The sequence below is a fragment of the Stomoxys calcitrans genome, chromosome 1, assembly GCF_963082655.1.
Source record: "Stomoxys calcitrans chromosome 1, idStoCalc2.1, whole genome shotgun sequence".
Classification (NCBI taxonomy): Eukaryota; Metazoa; Arthropoda; class Insecta; order Diptera; family Muscidae; genus Stomoxys; species Stomoxys calcitrans.
The window spans coordinates 27402245-27428791 of NC_081552.1; the positions used below are offsets into that span (position 1 = coordinate 27402245).

Genomic DNA, 26547 nt, shown 5'->3' on the forward strand with positions numbered 1-26547 from the left:
GCAGCTATATCCAAATCTGGACCGATCTGAGCCAAATTGACGAAGGATGTCGAAGGGCCTAACATAACTCACTGTCCCGAATTTCAGCAAAATCGGATAATAAATGTGGCTTTTATGGGCCTAAGACCCTAAATCGGCGGATCGGTCTATATGGGGGCTATATGAAGATATAGTCCGATATAGCCCATCTTCGAACTTAACCTGCTTATGGACAAAAAAAGAATCTGTGCAAAATTTCAGCTCAATATCTCAATTTTTAAAGACTGTAGCGTGATTTCAACAGACAGACGGACAGACGGACAGACGGACGGACATGGCTAGATCGTCTTAGATTTTTACGCTGATCAAGAATATATATACTTTATAGGGTCGGAAATGGATATTTCGATGTGTTGCAAACGGAATGACAAAATGAATATACCCCCATCCTTCGGTGGTGGGTATAAAAATATGTAGCCTATGCTTCCTTTCCGACAAACGTACACAACCTATGAAAATTGAAAAAAAAAAATCCGTTCAGCCAAGTATCATATTACTATAATGGGTCTAATGCCGTTTTTGAAAGATGGCGTGACCCCCTATACTTCGATCTGATTTTGAACGCCAGATTCGAAATCTACTCCCAAATACCTTTTATTTGTCGCTGAGACAAAGTTTCTTTAGAAAATTAGTTTCTTTAGAAGTTTCTTTAGAAAATTTGTCGCTGAGACAAAGTTTCTTTAGAAAATTTGTCGCTGAGACAAAGTTTCTTTAGAAAATTTGTCGCTGAGACAAAGTTTCTTTAGAAAATTTGTCGCTGAGACAAAGTTTCTTTAGAAAATTTGTCGCTGAGACAAAGTTTCTTTAGAAAATTTGTCGCTGAGACAAAGTTTCTTTAGAAAATTTGTCGCTGAGACAAAGTTTCTTTAGAAAATTTGTCGCTGAGACAAAGTTTCTTTAGAAAATTTGTCGCTGAGACAAAGTTTCTTTAGAAAATTTGTCGCTGAGACAAAGTTTCTTTAGAAAATTTGTCGCTGAGACAAAGTTTCTTTAGAAAATTTGTCGCTGAGACAAAGTTTCTTTAGAAAATTTGTCGCTGAGACAAAGTTTCTTTAGAAAATTTGTCGCTGAGACAAAGTTTCTTTAGAAAATTTGTCGCTGAGACAAAGTTTCTTTAGAAAATTTGTCGCTGAGACAAAGTTTCTTTAGAAAATTTGTCGCTGAGACAAAGTTTCTTTAGAAAATTTGTCGCTGAGACAAAGTTTCTTTAGAAAATTTGTCGCTGAGACAAAGTTTCTTTAGAAAATTTGTCGCTGAGACAAAGTTTCTTTAGAAAATTTGTCGCTGAGACAAAGTTTCTTTAGAAAATTTGTCGCTGAGACAAAGTTTCTTTAGAAAATTTGTCGCTGAGACAAAGTTTCTTTAGAAAATTTGTCGCTGAGACAAAGTTTCTTTAGAAAATTTGTCGCTGAGACAAAGTTTCTTTAGAAAATTTGTCGCTGAGACAAAGTTTCTTTAGAAAATTTGTCGCTGAGACAAAGTTTCTTTAGAAAATTTGTCGCTGAGACAAAGTTTCTTTAGAAAATTTGTCGCTGAGACAAAGTTTCTTTAGAAAATTTGTCGCTGAGACAAAGTTTCTTTAGAAAATTTGTCGCTGAGACAAAGTTTCTTTAGAAAATTTGTCGCTGAGACAAAGTTTCTTTAGAAAATTTGTCGCTGAGACAAAGTTTCTTTAGAAAATTTGTCGCTGAGACAAAGTTTCTTTAGAAAATTTGTCGCTAAGACAAAGTTTCTTTAGAAAATTTGTCGCTGAGACAAAGTTTCTTTAGAAATTTTGTCGCTGAGACAAAGTTTCTTTAGAAAATTTATCGCTGAGACACAGTTTCTTTAGAAAATTTGTCGCTGAGACAAAGCTTCTTCAGAAAATTTGTCGATGAGACAAAGTTTCTTTAGAAAATTTGTCGCTGAGACAAAGTTTCTTTAGAAAATTTGTCGCTGAGACAAAGTTTCTTTAGAAAATTTGTCGCTGAGACAAAGTTTCTTTAGAAAATTTGTCGCTGAGACACAGTTTCTTTAGAAAATTTGTCGCTGAGACACAGTTTCTTTAGAAAATTTGTCGCTGAGACACAGTTTCTTTGGAAAATTTGTCGCTGAGACAAAGTTTCTTTAGAAAATTTGTCGCTGAGACAAAGTTTCTTTCGAAAATTTGTCGCTGAAACAAAGTTTCTTTAAAAAATTTGTCGCTGAGACAAAGTTTCTTTAGAAAATTTGTCGCTGAGACAAAGTTTTTTTAGAAAATTTGTCGCTGAGACAAAGTTTCTTTAGAAAATTTGTCGCTGAGACAAAGTTTCTTTAGAAAATTTGTCGCTGAGACAAAGTTTCTTTAGAAAATTTGTCGCTGAGACAAAGTTTCTTTAGAAAATTTGTCGCTGAGACAAAGTTTCTTTAGAAAATTTGTCGCTGAGACAAAGTTTCTTTAGAAAATTTGTCGCTGAGACAAAGTTTCTTTAGAAAATTTGTCGCTGAGACAAAGTTTCTTTAGAAAATTTGTCGCTGAGACAAAGTTTCTTTAGAAAATTTGTCTCGCCGACAAAGTTTCTTTAGAAAATTTGTCGCTGAGACAAAGTTTCTTTAGAAAATTTGTCGCTGAGACAAAGTTTCCTTAGAAAATTTGTCGCTGAGACAAAGTTTCTTTAGAAAATTTGTCGCTGAGACAAAGTTTCTTTAGAAAATTTGTCTCGGCGACAAAGTTTCTTTAGAAAATTTGTCGCTGAGACAAAGTTTCTTTAGAAAATTTGTCTCGGCGACAAAGTTTCTTTAGAAAATTTGTCGCTGAGACAAAGTTTCTTTAGAAAATTTGTCGCTGAGACAAAGTTTCTTTAGAAAATTTGTCGCTGAGACAAAGTTTCTTTAGAAAATTTGTCGCTGAGACAAAGTTTCTTTAGAAAATTTGTCGCTGAGACAAAGTTTCTTTAGAAAATTTGTCGCTGAGACAAAGTTTCTTTAGAAAATTTGTCGCTGAGACAAAGTTTCTTTAGAAAATTTGTCGCTGAGACAAAGTTTCTTTAGAAAATTTGTCGCTGAGACAAAGTTTCTTTAGAAAATTTGTCGCTGAGACAAAGTTTCTTTAGAAAATTTGTCGCTGAGACAAAGTTTCTTTAGAAAATTTTGTCGCTGGGACAAAGTTTCTTCAGAAAATTTGTCGATGAGACAAAGTTTCTTTAGAAAATTTGTCGCTGAGACAAAGTTTCCTTAGAAAATTTGTCGCTGAGACAAAGTTTCTTTAGAAAATTTGTCGCTGAGACAAAGTTTCTTTAGAAAATTTGTCGCTGAGACAAAGTTTCTTTAGAAAATTTGTCGCTGAGACAAAGTTTCTTTAGAAAATTTGTCGCTGAGACAAAGTTTCTTTAGAAAATTTGTCGCTGAGACAAAGTTTCTTTAGAAAATTTGTCGCTGAGACAAAGTTTCCTTAGAAAATTTGTCGCTGAGACAAAGTTTCTTTAGAAAATTTGTCGCTGAGACAAAGTTTCTTTAGAAAATTTGTCGCTGAGACAAAGTTTCTTTAGAAAATTTGTCGCTGAGACAAAGTTTCTTTAGAAAATTTGTCGCTGAGACAAAGTTTCTTTAGAAAATTTGTCGCTGAGACAAAGTTTCTTTAGAAAATTTGTCGCTGAGACAAAGTTTCTTTAGAAAATTTGTCGCTGAGACAAAGTTTCTTTAGAAAATTTGTCGCTGAGACAAAGTTTCTTTAGAAAATTTTGTCGCTGAGACAAAGTTTCTTTAGAAAATTTTGTCGCTGGGACAAAGTTTCTTCAGAAAATTTGTCGATGAGACAAAGTTTCTTTAGAAAATTTGTCGCTGAGACAAAGTTTCTTTAGAAAATTTGTCGCTGAGACAAAGTTTCTTTAGAAAATTTGTCGCTGAGACAAAGTTTCTTTAGAAAATTTGTCGCTGAGACAAAGTTTCTTTAGAAAATTTGTCGCTGAGACAAAGTTTCTTTAGAAAATTTGTCGCTGAGACAAAGTTTCTTTAGAAAATTTGTCGCTGAGACAAAGTTTCTTTAGAAAATTTGTCGCTGAGACAAAGTTTCTTTAGAAAATTTGTCGCTGAGACAAAGTTTCTTTAGAAAATTTGTCGCTGAGACAAAGTTTCTTTAGAAAATTTGTCGCTGAGACAAAGTTTCTTTAGAAAATTTGTCGCTGAGACAAAGTTTCTTTAGAAAATTTGTCGCTGAGACAAAGTTTCTTTAGAAAATTTGTCGCTGAGACAAAGTTTCTTTAGAAAATTTGTCGCTGAGACAAAGTTTCTTTAGAAAATTTGTCGCTGAGACAAAGTTTCTTTAGAAAATTTGTCGCTGAGACAAAGTTTCTTTAGAAAATTTGTCGCTGAGACAAAGTTTCTTTAGAAAATTTGTCGCTGAGACAAAGTTTCTTTAGAAAATTTGTCGCTGAGACAAAGTTTCTTTAGAAAATTTGTCGCTGAGACAAAGTTTCTTTAGAAAATTTGTCGCTGAGACAAAGTTTCTTTAGAAAATTTGTCGCTGAGACAAAGTTTCTTTAGAAAATTTGTCGCTGAGACAAAGTTTCTTTAGAAAATTTGTCGCTCAGACAAAGTTTCCTTTGAAGTTTTTTCGCAGAGGCAAAATTTTTCTATAACTTCTCTCTTCTTAAATTTTTTAATTAAGTTTGCCTGGAACATAATAGTTGAGATTCGATTTTACCAAAATTCTTTCTTTTTTACCTAAACGTTTGCACAATTTATTCACTTAAGTGAGAAAATATTTAATAACTTACCTGCACTAACTAAAACTGTGCCACCTGCCAGCGACAATGTCAGCAACACAATTTGAACCAAGAATTTGCTTTGAACTTTGGACGACGACGGCATTTTGAAGTTGATTTTTTTGTATGTGGTTTCCTTTAGGGCCAACTTCACAATCGTTTTTTCTATTTGCACAAATATTAAGCCACACAATTCACTTCACTTAAACTGAAACCTTATTTGCTGCTATAGATTTGTTCCGCTGGCCAGATAAATAAAAACAAAATCAATATTTTTATTTTTTTACTTATGAGAAAGTTTAAAGAGCAAATTTCTTAGTTTAAAGACACAAATTTAAATTTGTGTTAGCTTAGTGATGAGTTTTTATTAAAATGACCTTGTTGGGTGATTTTTGCTCTTTAATGCTCATAGGGAGCCAAAATTATTTTAAAAATTTATATATTTTTTACTTATTTTTTTTTTAATTTATTTTATGTGATTTCTATCATAAGTGATTTGTTTGTTTTGGTATGCTTTTGGAGCGTTTTAATTTAAAACAATTAATTGGTTGATGAATTTTTTATTTTTTTTTTTTTTTTTTGTTTTTTTTTGTATGGGAATTTATTGTGGTTTGATTCGATCTAAGTTCTTGTCGTAAATTTTCGAGAAATGAAAATGGAATTCTTTTTCAACCACTTTACTTTTATTTACTGCTGTTGCTGCTTGTTTCACTTTGGGTACTTTCCTGGCCTTTTACATTTGATGATGATGAGTCCAGAAGCCTGCAAAACAAAACATAAAGGGGGCATGAGTGTATATATGAATGGATGGAATTTATTTGATATTGACTGTTGGAATTTATAAATTGCTCGCTTTGCTTTGGTTGGCTGGCTTGTTTGCGTTTTTGAGTAGAACAAAAACTAAATTTAATTTAATTGCCTCAAATTAAATTGATTGCCATGGTAAATTGATAAATATGATAAACAATTATGGCAAAAATGATTTTATTGATAATTGATTTTTTTTTTTTTTCAGCTTAAATATGTTCGGTCAATATTATGGTCTGTTGAAACTATGTGTATTTGTGGCAGAGGAAAGTGGGTATATGTTGGGAGGAAATACAAGTGAAAGTTCATTGATTATCCATTGTCTTTGGGAGGGAGTTTTTCATTACAAGCTGATGATATTTTAAAATGTCTGACATTACTTCATGAGAACAAGGTCTTGAAATTCTTTCTTATAGAGCATTCACATTGGGTAAATAAGCAAATAATATGTATAGTTTACATGGAAAGTGGTTACTAATACGCGATGTAAGCCATGAATACAAAACAAGTAAAAGCGTGCTAAGTTCGGCCGGGCCGAATTTTATATACCCTCCACCATGGATCGCATTTGTCGAATTTATTTCCCGGCAACTCTTCTTAGGTAAAGGGTGATTTTTTTGAGGTTAGGATTTTCATGCATTAGTATTTGACAGATCACGTGGGATTTCAGATATGGTGTCAAAGAGAAAGATGCTCAGTATGCTTTGACATTTCATCATGAATAGACTTACTAACGAGCAACGCTTGCAAATCATTGAATTTTATTACCAAAATCAGTGTTCGGTTCGAAATGTGTTCAAATTTTGACAAATTTTGATCAGCGATGAGGCTCATTTCTGGTTGAATGGCTACGTAAATAAGCAAAATTGCCGCATTTGGAGTGAAGAGCAAACAGAAGCCGTTCAAGAACTGCCCATGCATCCCGAAAAATGCACTGTTTGGTGTGGTTTGTACGCTGGTGGAATCATTGGACCGTATTTTTTCAAAGATGCTGTGGGACGCAACGTTACGGTGAATGAACACATTTCGAACCGAACACTGATTTTGGTAATAAAATTCAATGATTTGCAAGCGTTGCTCGTTAGTAAGTCTATTCATGATGAAATGTCAAAGCATACTGAGCATCTTTCTCTTTGACACCATGTCTGAAATCCCACGTGATCTGTCAAATACTAATGCATGAAAATCCTAACCTCAAAAAAATCACCCTTTATATAGATGTTTGTAAAACGAAATAAAGGCCCAAAAATGATGTTTGGGGCTTCGTTTCATTTCCAGATTTGGGGTCCTATTTCATATGAAATTATGCCCTAATTTCTAAAATTTAATAGAGTCCAACTAACGAAATAAAGTCCCAATTATTGTTGTTTTTGTTTTACATATACAAGTTTCGGGGTCTTTTTTCACTTTTCGTTTGGGGCTATATTTCATTAGGACCTTATTTCATGACTTCTACTATGTTTTCTAACATTCAGTTAAATTATGGTCCGAAACGAACCATATTGATATAGCTCCAATAGCATAGCTATTCTTTTCTTTTATCCTCTGTTTGCCTAAAAAGAGATATCGAGACAAATGTGATCCATGGTGGAGGGTATATAAGATTCAGCCCGACCGAACTTAGCACGCTTTAACTTGTTACTTATTAGGTTTTCATTTCTTCGAGGATGTGAACATTAACAAGTTTGGTCGCCTTTTTAAGGCAATACATCAATCAATCAATACGATTCAACGATAGGAACTAGAAGGCGCCTGTCTTCTTCTGTTCCAAAGGTTTCGCCTTCTTAAAGAATATTTTTATATTACAGCAAACTGTTTAGGACTTGAATACATTTGGTTTGTGTTAGCTAAACCTAAATCTTCCCTTAGCTTAACCCAAAACCCAAATGTCTTGAAAGAACTTGTTATGTCAGGGCATGCATATGTTCTTGCTTGTTTCAGTATTTACGTTGCTAAAAAGCAGAAATTAAATAACTTTTGTTTGCTAAAATGTTGTTGTCGTTTTTGCCCTGCTGACTTTTTGTGAATCTTAAAACTGAGCTTATGGTGGGCCTTCTCATAAAAAAAAAAAAAAAATATATATATATATAAAATAAAATTAACAGTTGTTTTATACATTTTTGTTTTCTTCATGCAGAGTCTCATTCGGCTGTTGGTGTTTGCCAAGTATTTCAAATATTTACCCAGAACTCATAAATTTCAAGTATGAACAAATCTTGGTTTCTAGGTTGAGCAGGAACAAAAAGGTCTTAAACATTAAACAAAACACACACACACACACACAATATCATATGACATAAAAATAAAACAACAATGAAAAATGTAATAATAATAACAATAAAAAAAAACAAGTAAAAAGGCTTTATGTTCGGCCTGGCCGAACTTTGGATACCCACCACCTCGGGTATACATGAAAACCAACTTTCGTCAAAATCTGGTGAAAAATGCATACCTAAGCAACTGTATCGAAATATGTTCCGATTTGGACCAAATACTTATAAGTAAAAGTCATTGTTCAATTGTGTATAACAATATATTGGTCTTTTAAGTAGCTACATATGTATATCCAAAAATAAACCGATCTGAACCATATACGATACGGATGTCGAAAAGCCTAAGTCACTACGTCAAATTTCAGTGAAATCGGATTTTAAATGCGCCCTTTATGGGACCAAGACCTTAAATCGAGAAATCGGTCTATATGGCAGCTATATCCAAATCTTGACCGATCTGGGCTAAATTGGAGAAGGAAATCCAAGGGCCTTACGCAACACACTGTCCCAAATTTCGGCGACTTTGGACATTAAATGCGCTTTTTATGGGCCCAAAACCTTAAATCGAGAGATCGGTCTATGTGGCAGCTATATGAAAATCTCGACCGATCTGGGCCAAATTGAAGAAAGATTTCAAGGGGCTTAACTTAACTCACTGTCCCAAATTTTGGCAAAATCGGACAATAAATGCACCTTTTATGGGCGCTAGACTTTAAAACGAGAGATCGGTCTATATGGCAGCTATATCCAAATCTGGACCGATCTGTGCCAAATTAAAGAAGAATGTCGAAGGGCCTAACACAACTCACTGTGCCAAATTTCAGCAAAATCGGATAATAAATGTGGCTTTTATGGGCCTAAGACCTTAAATCGGCCGATCGGCCTATATGGGGGCTATATCAAAATATAGTCCATCTTCGAACTTAACCTGCTTTATGACAACAAAAAAGAATCTGTGCCAAGTTTCAGCTCAATATCTCTATTTTTGAAGACTGTAGCGTGATTTCAACAGACAGACGGACAGACGGACGGACATGTCTAGATCTTCTTAGATGTTTACGCTGATCACGAATATATATACTTTATAGGGTCGGAAATGGATATTTCGATGTGTTGCAAACGGAATGACAAAACGAATATACCCTCATCCTTCGGTGATGGGTATAAAAAGGGGAATGTTCTCAAGCATAGAGTAAAAACGAAAACAAATACATATTCACACCACATTAACTTCTAGTTCTAAATAAATTCATGCTAAAACATAAATTTCAACATAAGGATTCCTAGAAAATGTTTAAGATATGGCTCAGATATCACTTTAGGTGACTTACTTCTTAAAAACACAAGGAATTACTAATTCGTGTTTGCCATAGGAGGCTTAGGTGGCTTGTATTTATATGAGTGTGTGACAAATCAAAATAGTTTTTGTAAAATAGTTCTTAGAAAACAAATTTTGTATCCGTAGGGCACCCCACATTTTTTTTTAAACCGAAAAGTGCAAAAATTCTTCTGTTACTGTGACATTGATAAAGATACCTAATTTTTTTTTTTATGTGGTTGTTGTTTTTGTTGTCGCATTGTATTGTACACTGAGGCGGCAACCCTTGTCGATAAAGGATTTCATTGGGTCAATCCGGTACGTACAACCGACTGCCATGAGATTGTGGTGGCTATTGGTTGCAGGAACTGACCCATTGGCGATGACATTTGATCATAAAGTCAGAGGCAAATTTTGCACTAATTGCCAACACACTATTTACAGGCCGAATCTAATCTTTCAACGTGTGGTTGTCTTTGCGAATATCTTTTGGAAGTTGTATTAATGGCTTCGATCGCTAGACAACGGCAACTGCTCTTGCTGCTGATTCGTGGGCCCAGGTTCGAATAACAGACATTCGAATCTCCGATCATTAATCTCGGCTCGTAAGAGAAACAAAACGAACAAATAACAAGTAAGAGTGTGCTAAGTTCGTTCGGGCCGAATCTTGGGAACCCACCATCATGGATTCTGCTAAAAATTTATACAAAATAAATTAAGTTGCAGAGCATAATTTTATTCTACAAACCAAACTTCTGTCAAACCAGCAAAAGTATAACAAGTAAAAACGTGCTAAGTTCGGCCGGGCCGAATCTTATATACCCTCCACCATGGATCGCATTTGTCGAGTTCTTTTCCCGGCATCTCTTCTTAGGCAAAAAAAAAAGGATATAAGAAAAGATTTGCTCTGCTATTAGAGCGATATCAAGATATGGTCCGGTTTGGACCACAATTAAATTATATGTTGGAGACCTGTGTAAAATGTCAGCCAATTCGAATAAGAATTGCGCCCTTTGTGGGCTCAAGAAGTAAAATAGAGAGATCGATTTATAAGGGAGCTGTATCGGCCTATAGACCGATTCAGACCATAATAAACACGTATGTTAATGGTCATGAGAGAATCCGTCGTACAAAATTTCAGGCAAATCGGATAATAATTGCGACCTCTAGAGGCTCCAGAAGTCAAGATCCCAGATCGGTTAATATGACAGCTATATCAGGAAATTTCAGCCAAATCGGATAGAAATTGCGCTCTCTAGAAGTTCAAGAAGTCGAGTCCCCAGATCTGTTTATATGACAGCTATATCACAGGTTATGAACCGATTGGAACCATATTTGGCACAGTTGTTGGATATCATAACAAAATACTACGTGCCAAAATTCATTCAAATTGGAGAAGAATTGCGACCTCTAGAGGCTCAAGAAGTCAAGACCCAAGATCGATTTATATGACAGCTATATAAGGTTATAGACCGATTTGAACCATACTTGGCACAGTTGTTGGATATCGTAACAAAACACGTCGTGCTGAATTTCATTCCAATCGGATAAGAATTGCGCACTCTAGAGGCTCAAGAAGTCAAGACCCCAGATCGGTTTGTATGGCAGCTATATCAGGTTATAGACCGATTTGAACCATACTTGGCACAGTTGTTGGATATCGTAACAAAACACGTCGTGCTGAATTTCATTCCAATCGGATAAGAATTGCGCACTCTAGAGGCTCAAGAAGTCAAGACCCCAGATCGGTTTATATGGCAGCTATATCAGGTTATGAACCGATTTGAACCATACTTGGCACAGTTATTGAATATAATAACAAAACACGTCGTGCAAAACTTCATCCAAATTGGATTAGAATTGCGCACTCTAGAGGCTCAAGAAGTCAAGACCCAAGATCGGTTTATATGGCAGCTATATCAAAACATGGACCGATATGGCCCATTTACAATACCAACCGACCTACACTAATAAGAAGTATTTGTCCAAAATTTCAAGCGGCTAGCTTTACTCCTTCGGAAGTTAGCGTGCTTTCGACAGACAGACGGACGGACGGACATGGCTAGATCGACATAAAATTTCACGACGATCAAGAATATATATACTTTATGGGGACTAAGACGAATATTTCGAGTAGTTACAATCAGAATGACGAAATTAGTATACCCCCCATCTTATGGTGGAGGGTATAAAAACGGTATAAAAACGTGCCACCATGCGAGCCATGGTTAGGGGTACATAAGATTCGGCCCGGCTCAACTTAGAACGTTTTTACTACTTCTCTTCTTCTCTCGTCTATGACGAAGTACCGGATGGGCCTCTTGGACATCCTAAGTTAAAGAGTCAAGAGTGAGCACAAATGCTAGGAAGACGGAGTTAGTGCTGTATTCAAAGGCTACCTTTTCTGCAGTGGGAGGTATTGAATTTTTATGATCATCCAAATTCATTGGTTCCTTGGACAATAAAGTAAAAAGACATTAAGCCGAGCCGAACTGGGATACCCATAAGATATATAAAGGGTGATTTTTTTGAGGTTAGGATTTTCATGCATTAGTATTTGACAGATCACGTGGGATTTCAGACATGGTGTCAAAGAGAAAGATGCTCAGTATGCTTTGACATTTCATCATGAATAGACTTACTAACGAGCAACGCTTGCAAATCATTGAATTTTATTACCAAAATCAGTGTTCGGTTCGAAATGTGTTCATTCACCGTAACGTTGCGTCCAACAGCATCTTTGAAAAAATACGGTCCAATGATTCCACCAGCGTACAAACCACACCAAGCAGTGCATTTTTCGGGATGCATGGGCAGTTCTTGAACGGCTTCTGGTTGCTCTTCACTCCAAATGCGGCAATTTTGCTTATTTACGTAGCCATTCAACCAGAAATGAGCCTCATCGCTGAACAAAATTTGTCAAAATTTGAACACATTTCGAACCGAACACTGATTTTGGTAATAAAATTCAATGATTTGCAAGCGTTGCTCGTTAGTAAGTCTATTCATGATGAAATGTCAAAGCATACTGAGCATCTTTCTCTTTGACACCATGTCTGAAATCCCACGTGATCTGTCAAATACTAATGCATGAAAATCCTAACCTCAAAAAAATCACCCTTTATATGTAAACCACCTTTCGTCATAATCCGGTAAAAAAATGCATAATTTATGCCCACATAGCAGCTATATCGAAATATAGTCCGATTTGGACAAATTTCGGCACCGACATGGGTCTAATAAATACAAGTCATTGTCAATTGTAAGAAACAAAATACTTGTCTTTTTGGTAGCTATATACAAATATAAACCGATCTCAACCATATACGCCCCGGATGTCGTAAAGCCTTACATAAGTCACTGTGTCAAATTTCAACGAAATCGGATTAAAAATGAGCCATATAAGGGACACCGACCTTAAATCGAGAGATCAGTCTATATGGCAGCTATATCCAAATCATAACCGATCTAAGCCAAATAAATGAGGTATGTCGAAGGGCCTAAAATAACTCACTGACTCAACTCACAACTATTTCGGTGAAATCGGACAAAAAAATGCGCCTTTACTGGGCCCTACACCTTAAATCGAGAGATGGGTCTATATGGCAGCTATATCCAAATCTGAACCGACCTGGGCCAAATTACAGAAAGATGTCGAGGGGTATAACCCCAAATTTTGGTGTAATGGGACAATAAATGCGCCTTTTGTGGGCCCGAGACCTTAAAACGAGAGATCAGTCTATTTGCAGCTATATCCAAGTCTGAACCGATCTGGGACAGACGGCAGAAAGATGTCAAAACAGCCTAACACAACTCACTGTCAGAAATTTCGGTGAAATCGGACAATAAATGTGCCTTTGATGGGCCTAAAACCTTAAATCGAGAGATCGGTCTCTATGCCAGCTATATCCAAATCTGAACCGATCTTAGCCAAATTAAAGAGGGATAATGAAGGGCCTTTAACAACTCACTGTCTCAAATTTCGGTGAAATCGGACAATAAATATGCCTTTTGTGGGCCCGAGACCTTAAAACGAGAGATCGGTATTTATGGCAGCTGTATCCAAATTTGGAGCGATCTGAGCTAAATTGCAGAAAGATGTCGAGTGGTCAAACACAACTCACTATCCCAAATTTCGGCGAAATCGGACAATAAATGCGCCTTTGATGGGCCCAAAACCTTAAATCGAGAGATAGGTCTCTATGGCAGCTATATCCAAATCTGAACCGATCTTAGCCAAATTAAAGAGGGATAATGAAGGGCCTTTAACAACTCACTGTCTCAAATTTCGGTGAAATCGGACAATAAATATGCCTTTTGTGGGCCCGAGACCTTAAAACGAGAGATCGGTATTTATGGCAGCTGTATCCAAATTTGGAGCGATCTAAGCTAAATTGCAGAAAGATGTCGAGTGGTCAAACACAACTCACTATCCCAAATTTCGGCGAAATCGGCCAATAAATGCGCTTTTGATGGGCCCAAAACCTTAAATCGGGAGTTCGGTCTATATTGCAGCTATATTCAAATCTGAACCGATCTTAGCTTAATTAAAGAGGGATAATGAAAGGCCTAAAACAACTCACTGTCACAAATTTCGGCAAAATTGGACAATAAATGCGCCTTTTGTGGGCTTAAGACCTTAAATCTAGAGATCGGTTTATATGACAGCTATATCCAAATCTAGACCTATCTTGGCCAAATTGAAGAAGGATGTCGAAGGACCTCACACAACTCACTGTCCCAAATTTCAGCGACAGCGAATAATAAATGCGCCTTTTATGGGTCCATATGGCAGCTACATCGAATTCTGGACCGATCTGGGTCAAATTGAAGAAGGATGTCGAGGGGCCTAACACAACTGACTGTCCCAAATTTTGGCAAAATCGTACAACCTTTTGTGGGCCCAAGACCTTAAATCGAGAGATCGGTATATATGACAGCTATATCCAAATCTGAACCGATCGGTGACAAATTGAGGAAGTATGGCGAGTGGCCTAACACAACCTACTGTCCCCAATTTCAGCAAAATCGAATAATAAATGTGGCTTTTATGGGCCTAAGATCTTAAATCGGCGGATCGATCTATAGATAGGGTGTTAAATCAAGACAGAGATAGGTCGGGGTAAAAACGTAGATTTGTTGTACCCGGCAGTGGTACGGCTGGTGGTGACGTTTGAATGTTGACTGGTAAGAGAGCACTTGACGCCTGAGAGGGTCCTTGAAAAGGTTAGTCGTGTGAGCCTTAGTCGTATCTGTTGGCAACGCGAGGTTATGCTGGCATTCCAACATAACTTCGCTGAGAGGACTCTTTTTAGACATTTGCACCTAGGCCTACTTAATGGACTGCCATGGGGACATACTCGTTTACAAGATTTTGATATTATTGTCTATCGGGAGGATATAGTTGGCTGGAGGAGCAACGACAAAGCCGACTTCGATGCCAAGAGGTGGCTCTTAACAATTTGAGGATCGACACACTGATCCTATCTTTGGACCATTAAAGGGTGAACCGGTCTTAGAGACTGGAAAAGACATAAGGTAGGACATACATTTTAGATTTAACGACAAAAAAACAAAGAAAATAATGGCACAGGGCACACTGCAGGAGGCCATCTTTTGTCCCTTTTATATTGGATGATAGATTATAGACAGAAGCAGATTGTACCAACGAGGTACAATAGGAAGCCTGACTGGATTGGAAAAGATTTCGGATCGGATACTTTCAACCATAATTGCGATGGAGTGAGAGACTCTGGTTGCAGTAGTGCGGGCTTGGATTAAAGGATGGCTCAAAGCTGGAGGAAAAGGCAGGTCCGGGCTTCTACAAACATTAAGAAGAAAGGTATAGTGTCAACCCAAGAACGTCAAGCGAGAAGATCTTTACAGACAAAGATTGGTCTTGGAATGTAGGTTAATCTGGACATCGCTGATCTATATGTGCACTTGGCCAGTTCTTGGGTTTGGGGCTCTGCCATTCATTCATGTACATACTTTTTGTGTCACATGCGACTGGACCCTAAATTTTTTGCCATATTCTTGTTATTGGGATGTCATAAGGATGAGAAAATTCTATGCTTGGAGAATCTTTCGTTTAATTATTGCTAAAAAAAAACGTTTTTCTTAATTGAAAAATTTTACTTTATATTATCCTTCGTCCTATCCTGGTCTTTTCCCTCCCTTGCTACTACTCCCCATTGTCACTATTTCATCTTGCACTTGTGTTTTCTATTACTTTTTGGAAACTTAATTTCACCTTCACATGCTTGGCCACAAAATTCATTAACATTAAATTTCGTTTTTATGGACTCTCATTTTCTTGTTTTTATGACTTTTTAGTCCGCTCTGGACATTTCACTTTAATAAACAAATTAATTTTAATTGTTATGATTTTGTGTTTATAACCCTCAAATACGTTAAGCTTCTCCATCTTAGGCCTCATTAACCAAAGGGGCTGGATGGCCGGTCGAATGACTAACCAAGCAACCAACATCTCTAATATGGCAGCAGAGTGGTCCGCATTTAAAATCATGGCGTGACAATTTTCATTTTCATGAGCATTTGATGTACGTAGCACACACAAGCAAAAACTCCAACATACAGACATTTTCAATCTCACCTTAGTGGTTATACATCTACGCAGGGCTGTATGCAAGAATGTTAAAGTATTTTGCCTTGGTGGAAAATTTCAACTACATTGTAGTCCATAAAGTTTTATAGGCCTCTAGGACTTTTTGTTGTTGTGAATTTTTTGTGAATTTTTCTAGCAGGGCATAAACAATTTGTTTTGTTCAGCATATATTAAGGTCGTAGAATTTAGTTTGACGTTTAAAGGTTGACGTTTGGATGTTTTTTTATAAAACAAAACACCATAAAGTATACTTCACTTTTAATGATTTCAAAGAGCCCTAAAGTATGCAGCAAATTTTATAAGCATTCCAGTAATGGACAAGTTAGCATTGCCTGCCGGGGAGTGAGAAGAAGCTACAAAGAAATCAGTAGAACTCCAAAAATCTTAGATTATCTTCTAAGGAATAAAAAGGGCGGTGGGGTCAGACCTATGGGAAGAAGTCGAAATTGGGTAGGATTATTTATTTGAATTCGAATTCGGGTTGGAGTTGAAGCAGGCTAGCTCAATCTTTCCAACTTTGGCTCGAAAACTTCGATTTTAATGGAAACATGTCAGATACTGTAAAAACCGATTAACGTTAGTTCCAATGTAGTTTTGGGTTAATTTTGTACCCCAAATATTGAAAACAAGTAAAAGCGTGCCAAGTTCGGCCGGGCATAATCTTGGGAACCCACCACCATGGATTCTGATAAAAATTTACACATAATAAATTCAGATGTAGGACATATAATTTTATTCTACATACCAAACTTCTGTCAAACCAGCAAAAATTAAAGCTTCTAGGATCCGAACAAGGATGATGGGGAGATCGGTTTATATGGGAGGTATATCAGGTTACAGACTGTTTTGGTCGTATTTGGCGCAGTTGTTGGAAGTCGTTTTCAAGCCAAATCGGACAAGAATTGCGGCTTCCAGGGGCTTTAGAAGTCAAATCGGGAGATCGGTTTATGAGGGAGCTTTCATGTAAAACGCCGATTTGAAGCGTACTAGGCACAGTTGTTGGAAGTCATAACAGAACACTGTGTGCAATTTCAGCCAAATCGGACAAACATTGTGGCTTCCAGGGGCTCAAGAAGGCAAATCGGGAGATCGGTTTATATGGGAGCTATATTAGGTTATAGACTGATCCGGACCGTACTTGTCTCAGTTTATGGAAGTCATAACAGAAACTTTGTGCAAAATTTTAGCTCAAGAAGTCAAATCGGGAGATCAGTCTATATGGCAACTATATCCAAATCTGAACCGAATTATCCCATTTGAAATCCCCAACGACCTACGTTAATATTAAGTACCTGTGCAAAATTTCAAGCGGCTAGCTATTCGCGTTCGACCTCTATCGTGATTTCGACAGACGGACGGATGGACACGGCTAGATCGACTCAGAATTTCGAGACGATCAAGAATATATATACTTTAAGGGGTCTTAGGCGAAAATATCGAGATGTTACAAACGGAATGACTAGATTGGTATACCCCCATCCTATGGTGGTGGATATTGAAAGTCATTCAAAGAACTTGACAAATGCGATCCATGTAGGAGGATTAAAAAGATTCGGCCCGGTCAAACTAAGCACGCTTTTACTTGTTTTCTTCTGTTACCAATCAAACAATAACTGTCTGTTTTTCCATTATCTCCAAGACAATTCATCACAGCGACCATCCTTTTTTCTTCGATGGCTAATCGGCAATTTGGTTAATCTTTTGTTCTTCAGCACCATTGAATCATCAAAAAATTTGGGTTCATTGTCTCAATAAGCACAAAAATTTGCCTACGCAAAATTAAATTAACCCAGAAATATATTTGCAAAAAAACAACTCACAAACTCATAATTATTTTAACGCTTTCGATACAAAGTAAATTTTTATGGCATCCATATTTTCTTTGCTTTTTGGGTGAACATAAACAAATATATTAATATTTCAATGACTTGGTACGTAGCCGGCAGATAATAGTGGACACCATACAGCAACAATTTATGACTTACAAAATGCTTCATATTATTCCTCAATGGGGGTAATTAAAATATGTTAGTGTATCACTAAAGTACAGCATAGGAGGCAGTGAATTTACTACGACGAAAGCTGAGCAAAAAGTTGCGAAAGAGAAAAACTGAGTCAGTAGGAGCCAATATAATGAATATATTAAAATGATCATGCATACTGACATACTTTTCCGACCGACAAACTTTGTCTGACCGACAAATTTTCTATAGAAACTTTGCCTGACCGACAAATTTTCTATAGAAACTTTGTCTGACCGACAAATTTTCTATAGAAACTTTGTCTGACCGACAAATTTTCTATAGAAACTTTGTCTGACCGACAAATTTTCTATAGAAACTTTTTCTGAGCGACAAATTTTCTATAGAAACTTTGTCTGAGCGACAAATTTTCTATAGAAACTTTGTCTGAGCGACAAATTTTCTATAGAAACTTTGTCTGAGCGACAAATTTTCTATAGAAACTTTGTCTGACCGACAAATTTTCTATAGAAACTTTGTCTGACCGACAAATTTTCTATAGAAACTTTGTCTGACCGACAAATTTTCTATAGAAACTTTGTCTAACCGACAAATTTTCTATAGAAACTTTGTCTGACCGACAAATTTTCTATAGAAACTTTGTCTGACCGACAAATTTTCTATAGAAACTTTGTCTGACCGACAAATTTTCTATAGAAACTTTGTCTGACCGACAAATTTTCTATAGAAACTTTGTCTGACCGACAAATTTTCTATAGAAACTTTGTCTGACCGACAAATTTTCTATAGAAACTTTGTCTGACCGACAAATTTTCTATAGAAACTTTGTCTGACCGACAAATTTTCTATAGAAACTTTGTCTGACCGACAAATTTTCTATAGAAACTTTGTCTGACCGACAAATTTTCTATAGAAACTTTGTCTGACCGACAAATTTTCTATAGAAACTTTGTCTGACCGACAAATTTTCTATAGAAACTTTGTCTGACCGACAAATTTTCTATAGAAACTTTGTCTGACCGACAAATTTTCTATAGAAACTTTGTCTGACCGACAAATTTTCTATAGAAACTTTGTCTGACCGACAAATTTTCTATAGAAACTTTGTCTGACCGACAAATTTTCTATAGAAACTTTGTCTGACCGACAAATTTTCTATAGAAACTTTGTCTGACCGACAAATTTTCTATAGAAACTTTGTCTGACCGACAAATTTTCTATAGAAACTTTGTCTGACCGACAAATTTTCTATAGAAACTTTGTCTGACCGACAAATTTTCTACAGAAACTTTGTCTGACCGACAAATTTTCTATAGAAACTTTGTCTGAGCGACAAATTTTCTATAGAAACTTTGTCTGAGCGACAAATTTTCTATAGAAACTTTGTCTGAGCGACAAATTTTCTATAGAAACTTTGTCTGACCGACAAATTTTCTATAGAAACTTTGTCTGACCGACAAATTTTCTATAGAAACTTTGTCTGACCGACAAATTTTCTATAGAAACTTTGTCTGACCGACAAATTTTCTATAGAAACTTTGTCTGACCGACAAATTTTCTATAGAAACTTTGTCTGACCGACAAATTTTCTATAGAAACTTTGTCTGACCGACAAATTTTCTATAGAAACTTTGTCTGACCGACAAATTTTCTATAGAAACTTTGTCTGACCGACAAATTTTCTATAGAAACTTTGTCTGACCGACAAATTTTCTATAGAAACTTTGTCTGACCGACAAATTTTCTATAGAAACTTTGTCTGACCGACAAATTTTCTATAGAAACTTTGTCTGACCGACAAATTTTCTATAGAAACTTTGTCTGACCGACAAATTTTCTATAGAAACTTTGTCTGACCGACAAATTTTCTATAGAAACTTTGTCTGACCGACAAATTTTCTATAGAAACTTTGTCTGACCGACAAATTTTCTATAGAAACTTTGTCTGACCGACAAATTTTCTATAGAAACTTTGTCTGACCGACAAATTTTCTATAGAAACTTTGTCTGACCGACAAATTTTCTATAGAAACTTTGTCTGACCGACAAATTTTCTATAGAAACTTTGTCTGACCGACAAATTTTCTATAGAAACTTTGTCTGACCGACAAATTTTCTATAGAAACTTTGTCTGACCGACAAATTTTCTATAGAAACTTTGTCTGACCGACAAATTTTCTATAGAAACTTTGTCTGACCGACAAATTTTCTATAGAAACTTTGTCTGACCGACAAATTTTCTATAGAAACTTTGTCTGACCGACAAATTTTCTATAGAAACTTTGTCTGACCGACAAATTTTCTATAGAAACTTTGTCTGACCGACAAATTTTCTATAGAAACTTTGTCTGACCGACAAATTTTCTATAGAAACTTTGTCTGACCGACAAATTTTCTATAGAAACTTTGTCTGACCGACAAATTTTCTATAGAAACTTTGTCTGACCGACAAATTTTCTATAGAAACTTTGTCTGACCGACAAATTTTCTATAGAAACTTTGTCTGACCGACAAATTTTCTATAGAAACTTTGTCTGACCGACAAATTTTCTATAGAAACTTTGTCTGACCGACAAATTTTCTATAGAAACTTTGTCTGACCGACAAATTTTCTATAGAAACTTTGTCTGACCGACAAATTTTCTATAGAAACTTTGTCTGACCGACAAATTTTCTATAGAAACTTTGTCTGACCGACAAATTTTCTATAGAAACTTTGTCTGACCGACAAATTTTCTATAGAAACTTTGTCTGACCGACAAATTTTCTATAGAAACTTTGTCTGACCGACAAATTTTCTATAGAAACTTTGTCTGACCGACAAATTTTCTATAGAAACTTTGTCTGACCGACAAATTTTCTATAGAAACTTTGTCTGACCGACAAATTTTCTATAGAAACTTTGTCTGACCGACAAATTTTCTATAGAAACTTTGTCTGACCGACAAATTTTCTATAGAAACTTTGTCTGACCGACAAATTTTCTATAGAAACTTTGTCTGACCGACAAATTTTCTATAGAAACTTTGTCTGACCGACAAATTTTCTATAGAAACTTTGTCTGACCGACAAATTTTCTATAGAAACTTTGTCTGACCGACAAATTTTCTATAGAAACTTTGTCTGACCGACAAATTTTCTATAGAAACTTTGTCTGACCGACAAATTTTCTATAGAAACTTTGTCTGACCGACAAATTTTCTATAGAAACTTTGTCTGACCGACAAATTTTCTATAGAAACTTTGTCTGACCGACAAATTTTCTATAGAAACTTTGTCTGACCGACAAATTTTCTATAGAAACTTTGTCTGACCGACAAATTTTCTATAGAAACTTTGTCTGACCGACAAATTTTCTATAGAAACTTTGTCTGACCGACAAATTTTCTATAGAAACTTTGTCTGACCGACAAATTTTCTATAGAAACTTTGTCTGACCGACAAATTTTCTATAGAAACTTTGTCTGACCGACAAATTTTCTATAGAAACTTTGTCTGACCGACAAATTTTCTATAGAAACTTTGTCTGACCGACAAATTTTCTATAGAAACTTTGTCTGACCGACAAATTTTCTATAGAAACTTTGTCTGACCGACAAATTTTCTATAGAAACTTTGTCTGACCGACAAATTTTCTATAGAAACTTTGTCTGACCGACAAATTTTCTATAGAAACTTTGTCTGACCGACAAATTTTCTATAGAAACTTTGTCTGACCGACAAATTTTCTATAGAAACTTTGTCTGACCGACAAATTTTCTATAGAAACTTTGTCTGACCGACAAATTTTCTATAGAAACTTTGTCTGACCGACAAATTTTCTATAGAAACTTTGTCTGACCGACAAATTTTCTATAGAAACTTTGTCTGACCGACAAATTTTCTATAGAAACTTTGTCTGACCGACAAATTTTCTATAGAAACTTTGTCTGACCGACAAATTTTCTATAGAAACTTTGTCTGACCGACAAATTTTCTATAGAAACTTTGTCTGACCGACAAATTTTCTATAGAAACTTTGTCTGACCGACAAATTTTCTATAGAAACTTTGTCTGACCGACAAATTTTCTATAGAAACTTTGTCTGACCGACAAATTTTCTATAGAAACTTTGTCTGACCGACAAATTTTCTATAGAAACTTTGTCTGACCGACAAATTTTCTATAGAAACTTTGTCTGACCGACAAATTTTCTATAGAAACTTTGTCTGACCGACAAATTTTCTATAGAAACTTTGTCTGACCGACAAATTTTCTATAGAAACTTTGTCTGACCGACAAATTTTCTATAGAAACTTTGTCTGAGCGACAAATTTTCTATAGAAACTTTGTCTGACCGACAAATTTTCTATAGAAACTTTGTCTGACCGACAAATTTTCTATAGAAACTTTGTCTGACCGACAAATTTTCTATAGAAACTTTGTCTGACCGACAAATTTTCTATAGAAACTTTGTCTGACCGACAAATTTTCTATAGAAACTTTGTCTGACCGACAAATTTTCTATAGAAACTTTGTCTGACCGACAAATTTTCTACAGAAACTTTGTCTGACCGACAAATTTTCTATAGAAACTTTGTCTGACCGACAAATTTTCTATAGAAACTTTGTCTGAGCGACAAATTTTCTATAGAAATTTGTCGCGACAAAGCGACAAATTTGTCGGTCAGACAAAACTTAAATTAGTTTTTTTTTTAATTTCCTTAAAACATGACAAACTCAATTGTATGTTCCAAAACTTAAACTTTATTAAAAATTTAATGATGTTATGCATTCCAAAGCGCTTAACTCTGCTTAAACTTATTATATATGAGCCCCTATAATAAACATTGGGAATTATGGAAAACTAAACGAACTTAAAGGATTAGAGGGAGAAATTGAAAGAGAGAAGGGGCTGCTTTAGTGTTGCGAACACAGAAGCAATATTTGGACTAATTATTCCCCAGGCCATAATTCAAAATGGCACCAAAAGGAAGAAAAAACCCAATTACCACAAAAAAATGTTTGCAGGCATTCAAGACTAAATAAATAGCAAGCATGCAATTTGGTAGATGAAAACAATGATAGGACAAAGCCTAAAATCGACAATAGAAAATGGCAGCACACTGTAAATGTTAGGCAATTTTTATACCCTCCACCATAAGATGGGGGGTATACTAATTTCGTCATTCTGATTGTAACTACACGAAATATTCGTCTGAGACCCCATAAAGTATATATATTCTTGATCGTCGTGAAATTTTATGTCGATCTAGCCATGTCCGTCCGTCCGTCCGTCTGTCTGTCGAAAGCACGCTAACTTCCGAAGGAGTAAAGCTAGTCGCTTGTTTGCTTTTGCACAAATACTTCTTATTAGTGTAGGTCGATTGGTATTATAAATGGGCCATATCGGTCCATGTTTTGATATAGCTGCCATATAAACCGATCTTGGGTCTTGACTTCTTGAGCCTCTAGAGTGCACAATTCTTATCCGATTGGAATGAAATTTTGCACGACGTGTTTTGTTATGATATCCAACAACTGTGCCAAGTATGGTTAAAATAGGTCCATAACCTTATATAGCTGTCATATAAACCGAACTTGGGTCTTGACTTCTTGAGCCTCTAGAGGCGGAATTCTTATCCAATTTGAATGAAATTTTGCACGACGTGTTTTGTTACGATGTCCAACAACTGTGCCAAGTATGGTTCAAATCGGTCCATAACCTTATATAGCTGTCATATAAACCGATCTTGGGTCTTGACTTCTTGAGCTTCTAGAGGGCGCAATTTCTCTCCGATTTGGCTGAAATTTCGCAAGACGTTTTTTATTATTACTTTTAACAACTATGTATAAAGTACAAGTCGGTTCATAACCTGATATTGCTGCCATGTAAACCGATCTGGGATCTTGACTTCTTGAGCCTCTAGAGGTCGCAATTATTATCCGATTTGCCTGAAATTTTGTACGACGGATTCTCTCATGACCATTAACATACGTGTTTATTAAGGTCTGAATCGGTCTATAGGCCGATACAGCTCCCATATAAATCGATCTCTCTATTTTACTTCTTGAGCCCTTTGGGGGCGCAATTCTTATTCGAATTGGCTGACATTTTACACGGGTCTCCAACATATCATTTAATTGTGGTCCAAACCGGACCATATGTTGATATCGCTCCAAAAGCAGAGCAAATCTTTTCTTATATCCTTTTTTTGCCTAAGAAGAGATGCCGGGAAAAGAACTCGACAAATGCGATCCATGGTGGAGGGTATATAAGATTCGGCCTGGCCGAACTTAGCACGCTTTTACTTGTTTTTTTTTTTTTTTTTAAATTTAAAAATCAATAAATTTATGGAGATCAAATGATAGTGTGTAAAACCAAATGAAATTCTTATTTGTATTCAAAAAAGAACACATTAAATGTGTTATACAACTTTTCTCATATAACTAGAAAAAACATGCAAAAAAGACCTTTCTCCTAGTGGCAAGTCCTAAAAACCCCCTTAAGAAAGTTTTTTATTTGGTAATCTGAAGACATTTTTTGGAATTCCTTAAGCATTTGGCATTGCAGCGTATTTCGTGGACTTTTACTATTTATTGTCTTAGGTCAGAAGAGTTTGTTGAATTTGAATGGAACTGGATTTTCTCATACTGTGCGACTTTGTTTATATTCTTTTATTTTTTACCAAAAAAAAAAAAACAAAAAGCAAAATCTTGTTGAAATATGATTTACTTTTGCGCTGCGTCAAAGTTATTGGCTTATTATTAGACGTTTTTTTTCTCATTTTGCAAAGGCTTGAGTATTTTTGCCCAAAAAACAGCATGTGTTAAATGAATTGTGCTGAATACGACCCCTTAGCTTCATAGACGCTGATGTTGGATTTGGTTTTGCAAAATTAAGCTACGGGTAGAGAATTTATAGGCGTGCGAAAAAATGCGTGCTAACTCGTCGCCCAGCCAGAGTGAAAACAAAAATAATTGAGTGCTAGAAACTCTGATAAATATCTAAAAGTCAATAAGTCAAAACATGAGCAAATGAATATGAAAACACGCAAAAAGCATTATTAAAGTCTCAAGGTAGGAAAATAATTAGTTTTGGTATGAAAAACAATATATTGGGTTGCCCAAAAAGTAATTGCGGATTTTTTAAAAGAAAGTAAATGCATTTTTAATAAAACTTAGAATGATCTCTAATCAACTTTTTTTACACGTTTTTTCTAAAGCAAGCTAAAACTAACAGCTGATAACTGACAGAAGAAAGAATGCAATTACAGAGTCACAAGCTGTGAAAAAATTTGTCAACGCCGACTATATGAAAAATCCGCAATGACTTTTTGGGCAACCCAATAATTACAACACGGTTAGAAAAAAAAGCTTAAACAAGTTGAAAACGAATTATGTTCGGCCGGGCCAAAGAAATATGGATCACTTGAAAACTTAAGAGTTATATTCGGGAGATTTCAGCGAAATAAGGCAGAGATTTAATTTTGGGAAATATTGCAACTTTTATGAACCTAAGACTTCAAATGGCAGATGGGTCTATATTGGGGATATATTAAAATATAGCCCACTATAGCCCGCCCAAAAGAAAAACAAGTAAAAGCGTGCAAAGTTCAGCTAAAAATTTATACAAAATAAATTTACTTGAAGTGCACTTCTGTCATAGCAACAAAATTTAAAGCTTCTAAGAACCAAACCAGGATAATCGAGAGATCGGTTCATAGAAGAGGAATATTAGGTTATAGATTGATTCAGACCGTACATGGCACAGTTGTTGAGAGTCGTAACAGAACACCACGTGCATAATTTCAGCCAAATCGGACAAAAATTGCAGCGGATAAGGGCTCCAGAAGTCAAATTGGTAGATCGGTTTATATGGAAGCCATATCAGATTATAGACCGATTTGGAACGTACTTGGCACAGTTGTTGAAAGTCTTAACAGAATACTGTGTGCCAAATTTCAGACAATTCGGACAAATAGTGCGTCTTGTAAGGGCTCATGAAGTCAAATCGAGAGTGCGGTTTATATAGGAGCAATATATAAATCTGACCCCACATGACCAATGTGCAATCCCCCACAATCTACTTCAATAGTTAGTATCTGTGTAAAATTTCAAGCGACTAGCTCTACGCGTCGTGATTTCGACGGACAGATGGACGGTCAAGGCTAGTTTGACTCAGAACGTAGAGACGATCAAAAATATTGGGATGCCCAAAAAGTAATTGCGGATTTTTTAAAAGAAAGTAAATGCATTTTTAATAAAACTTAGAATGAACTTTACTCAAATATACTTTTTTTACACTTTTTTTCTAAAGCAAGCTAAAAGTAACAGCTGATAGCTGACAGAAGAAAGAATGCAATTACAGAGTCACAAGCTGTGAAAAAATTTGTCAACGCCGACTATATAAAAAATCCGCAATTACTTTTTGGGCAATCCAATATACACTGCTGATCCGGGCCCGCTCCGCAGCGCCTTCTTTTACTTTATATGGAACAAAAGTTTACTTGGAATATTTATTTTCGACAATTAAAGAGCTTTAAGTTAAAATACATGGGCCCGTTCGCTGGGCCATCTTTTACTTTATATAGGACAAAAGTTTCCTTGGAATATTTATTTTCGACAATTAAAGATCTTTTAGTGAAATACGAAAATAGTATATCGCTTGACTAACAGTTTAACAATATAAGTGCCTTTATCTGAATCCCATATGATCTTTATTAGTCTACGAATTAAATTAAGGTGTACTCCATTCTTAATATACTTTATTTCAGCCCGATATTCTCATGATATATGA

At 35.7% G+C, this 26547-nt stretch overlaps 1 protein-coding gene across 5 annotated transcripts in view; it reads right to left on the bottom strand.

Moving 5' to 3' along the window:
• The window catches only part of LOC106095300 (uncharacterized), a 483336-nt gene that overhangs the window by 311159 nt on the left and 145630 nt on the right, over positions 1-26547 (bottom strand). For all 5 annotated transcript variants that reach the window (XM_059363445.1, XM_059363441.1, XM_059363428.1 and 2 more), the window contains one exon: positions 4773-5522. In XM_059363445.1, coding sequence (XP_059219428.1) covers positions 4773-4866 — 94 coding nt within the window. In that variant the 5' untranslated portion in view covers positions 4867-5522. The remainder of the gene's footprint in view (positions 1-4772; positions 5523-26547) is intronic.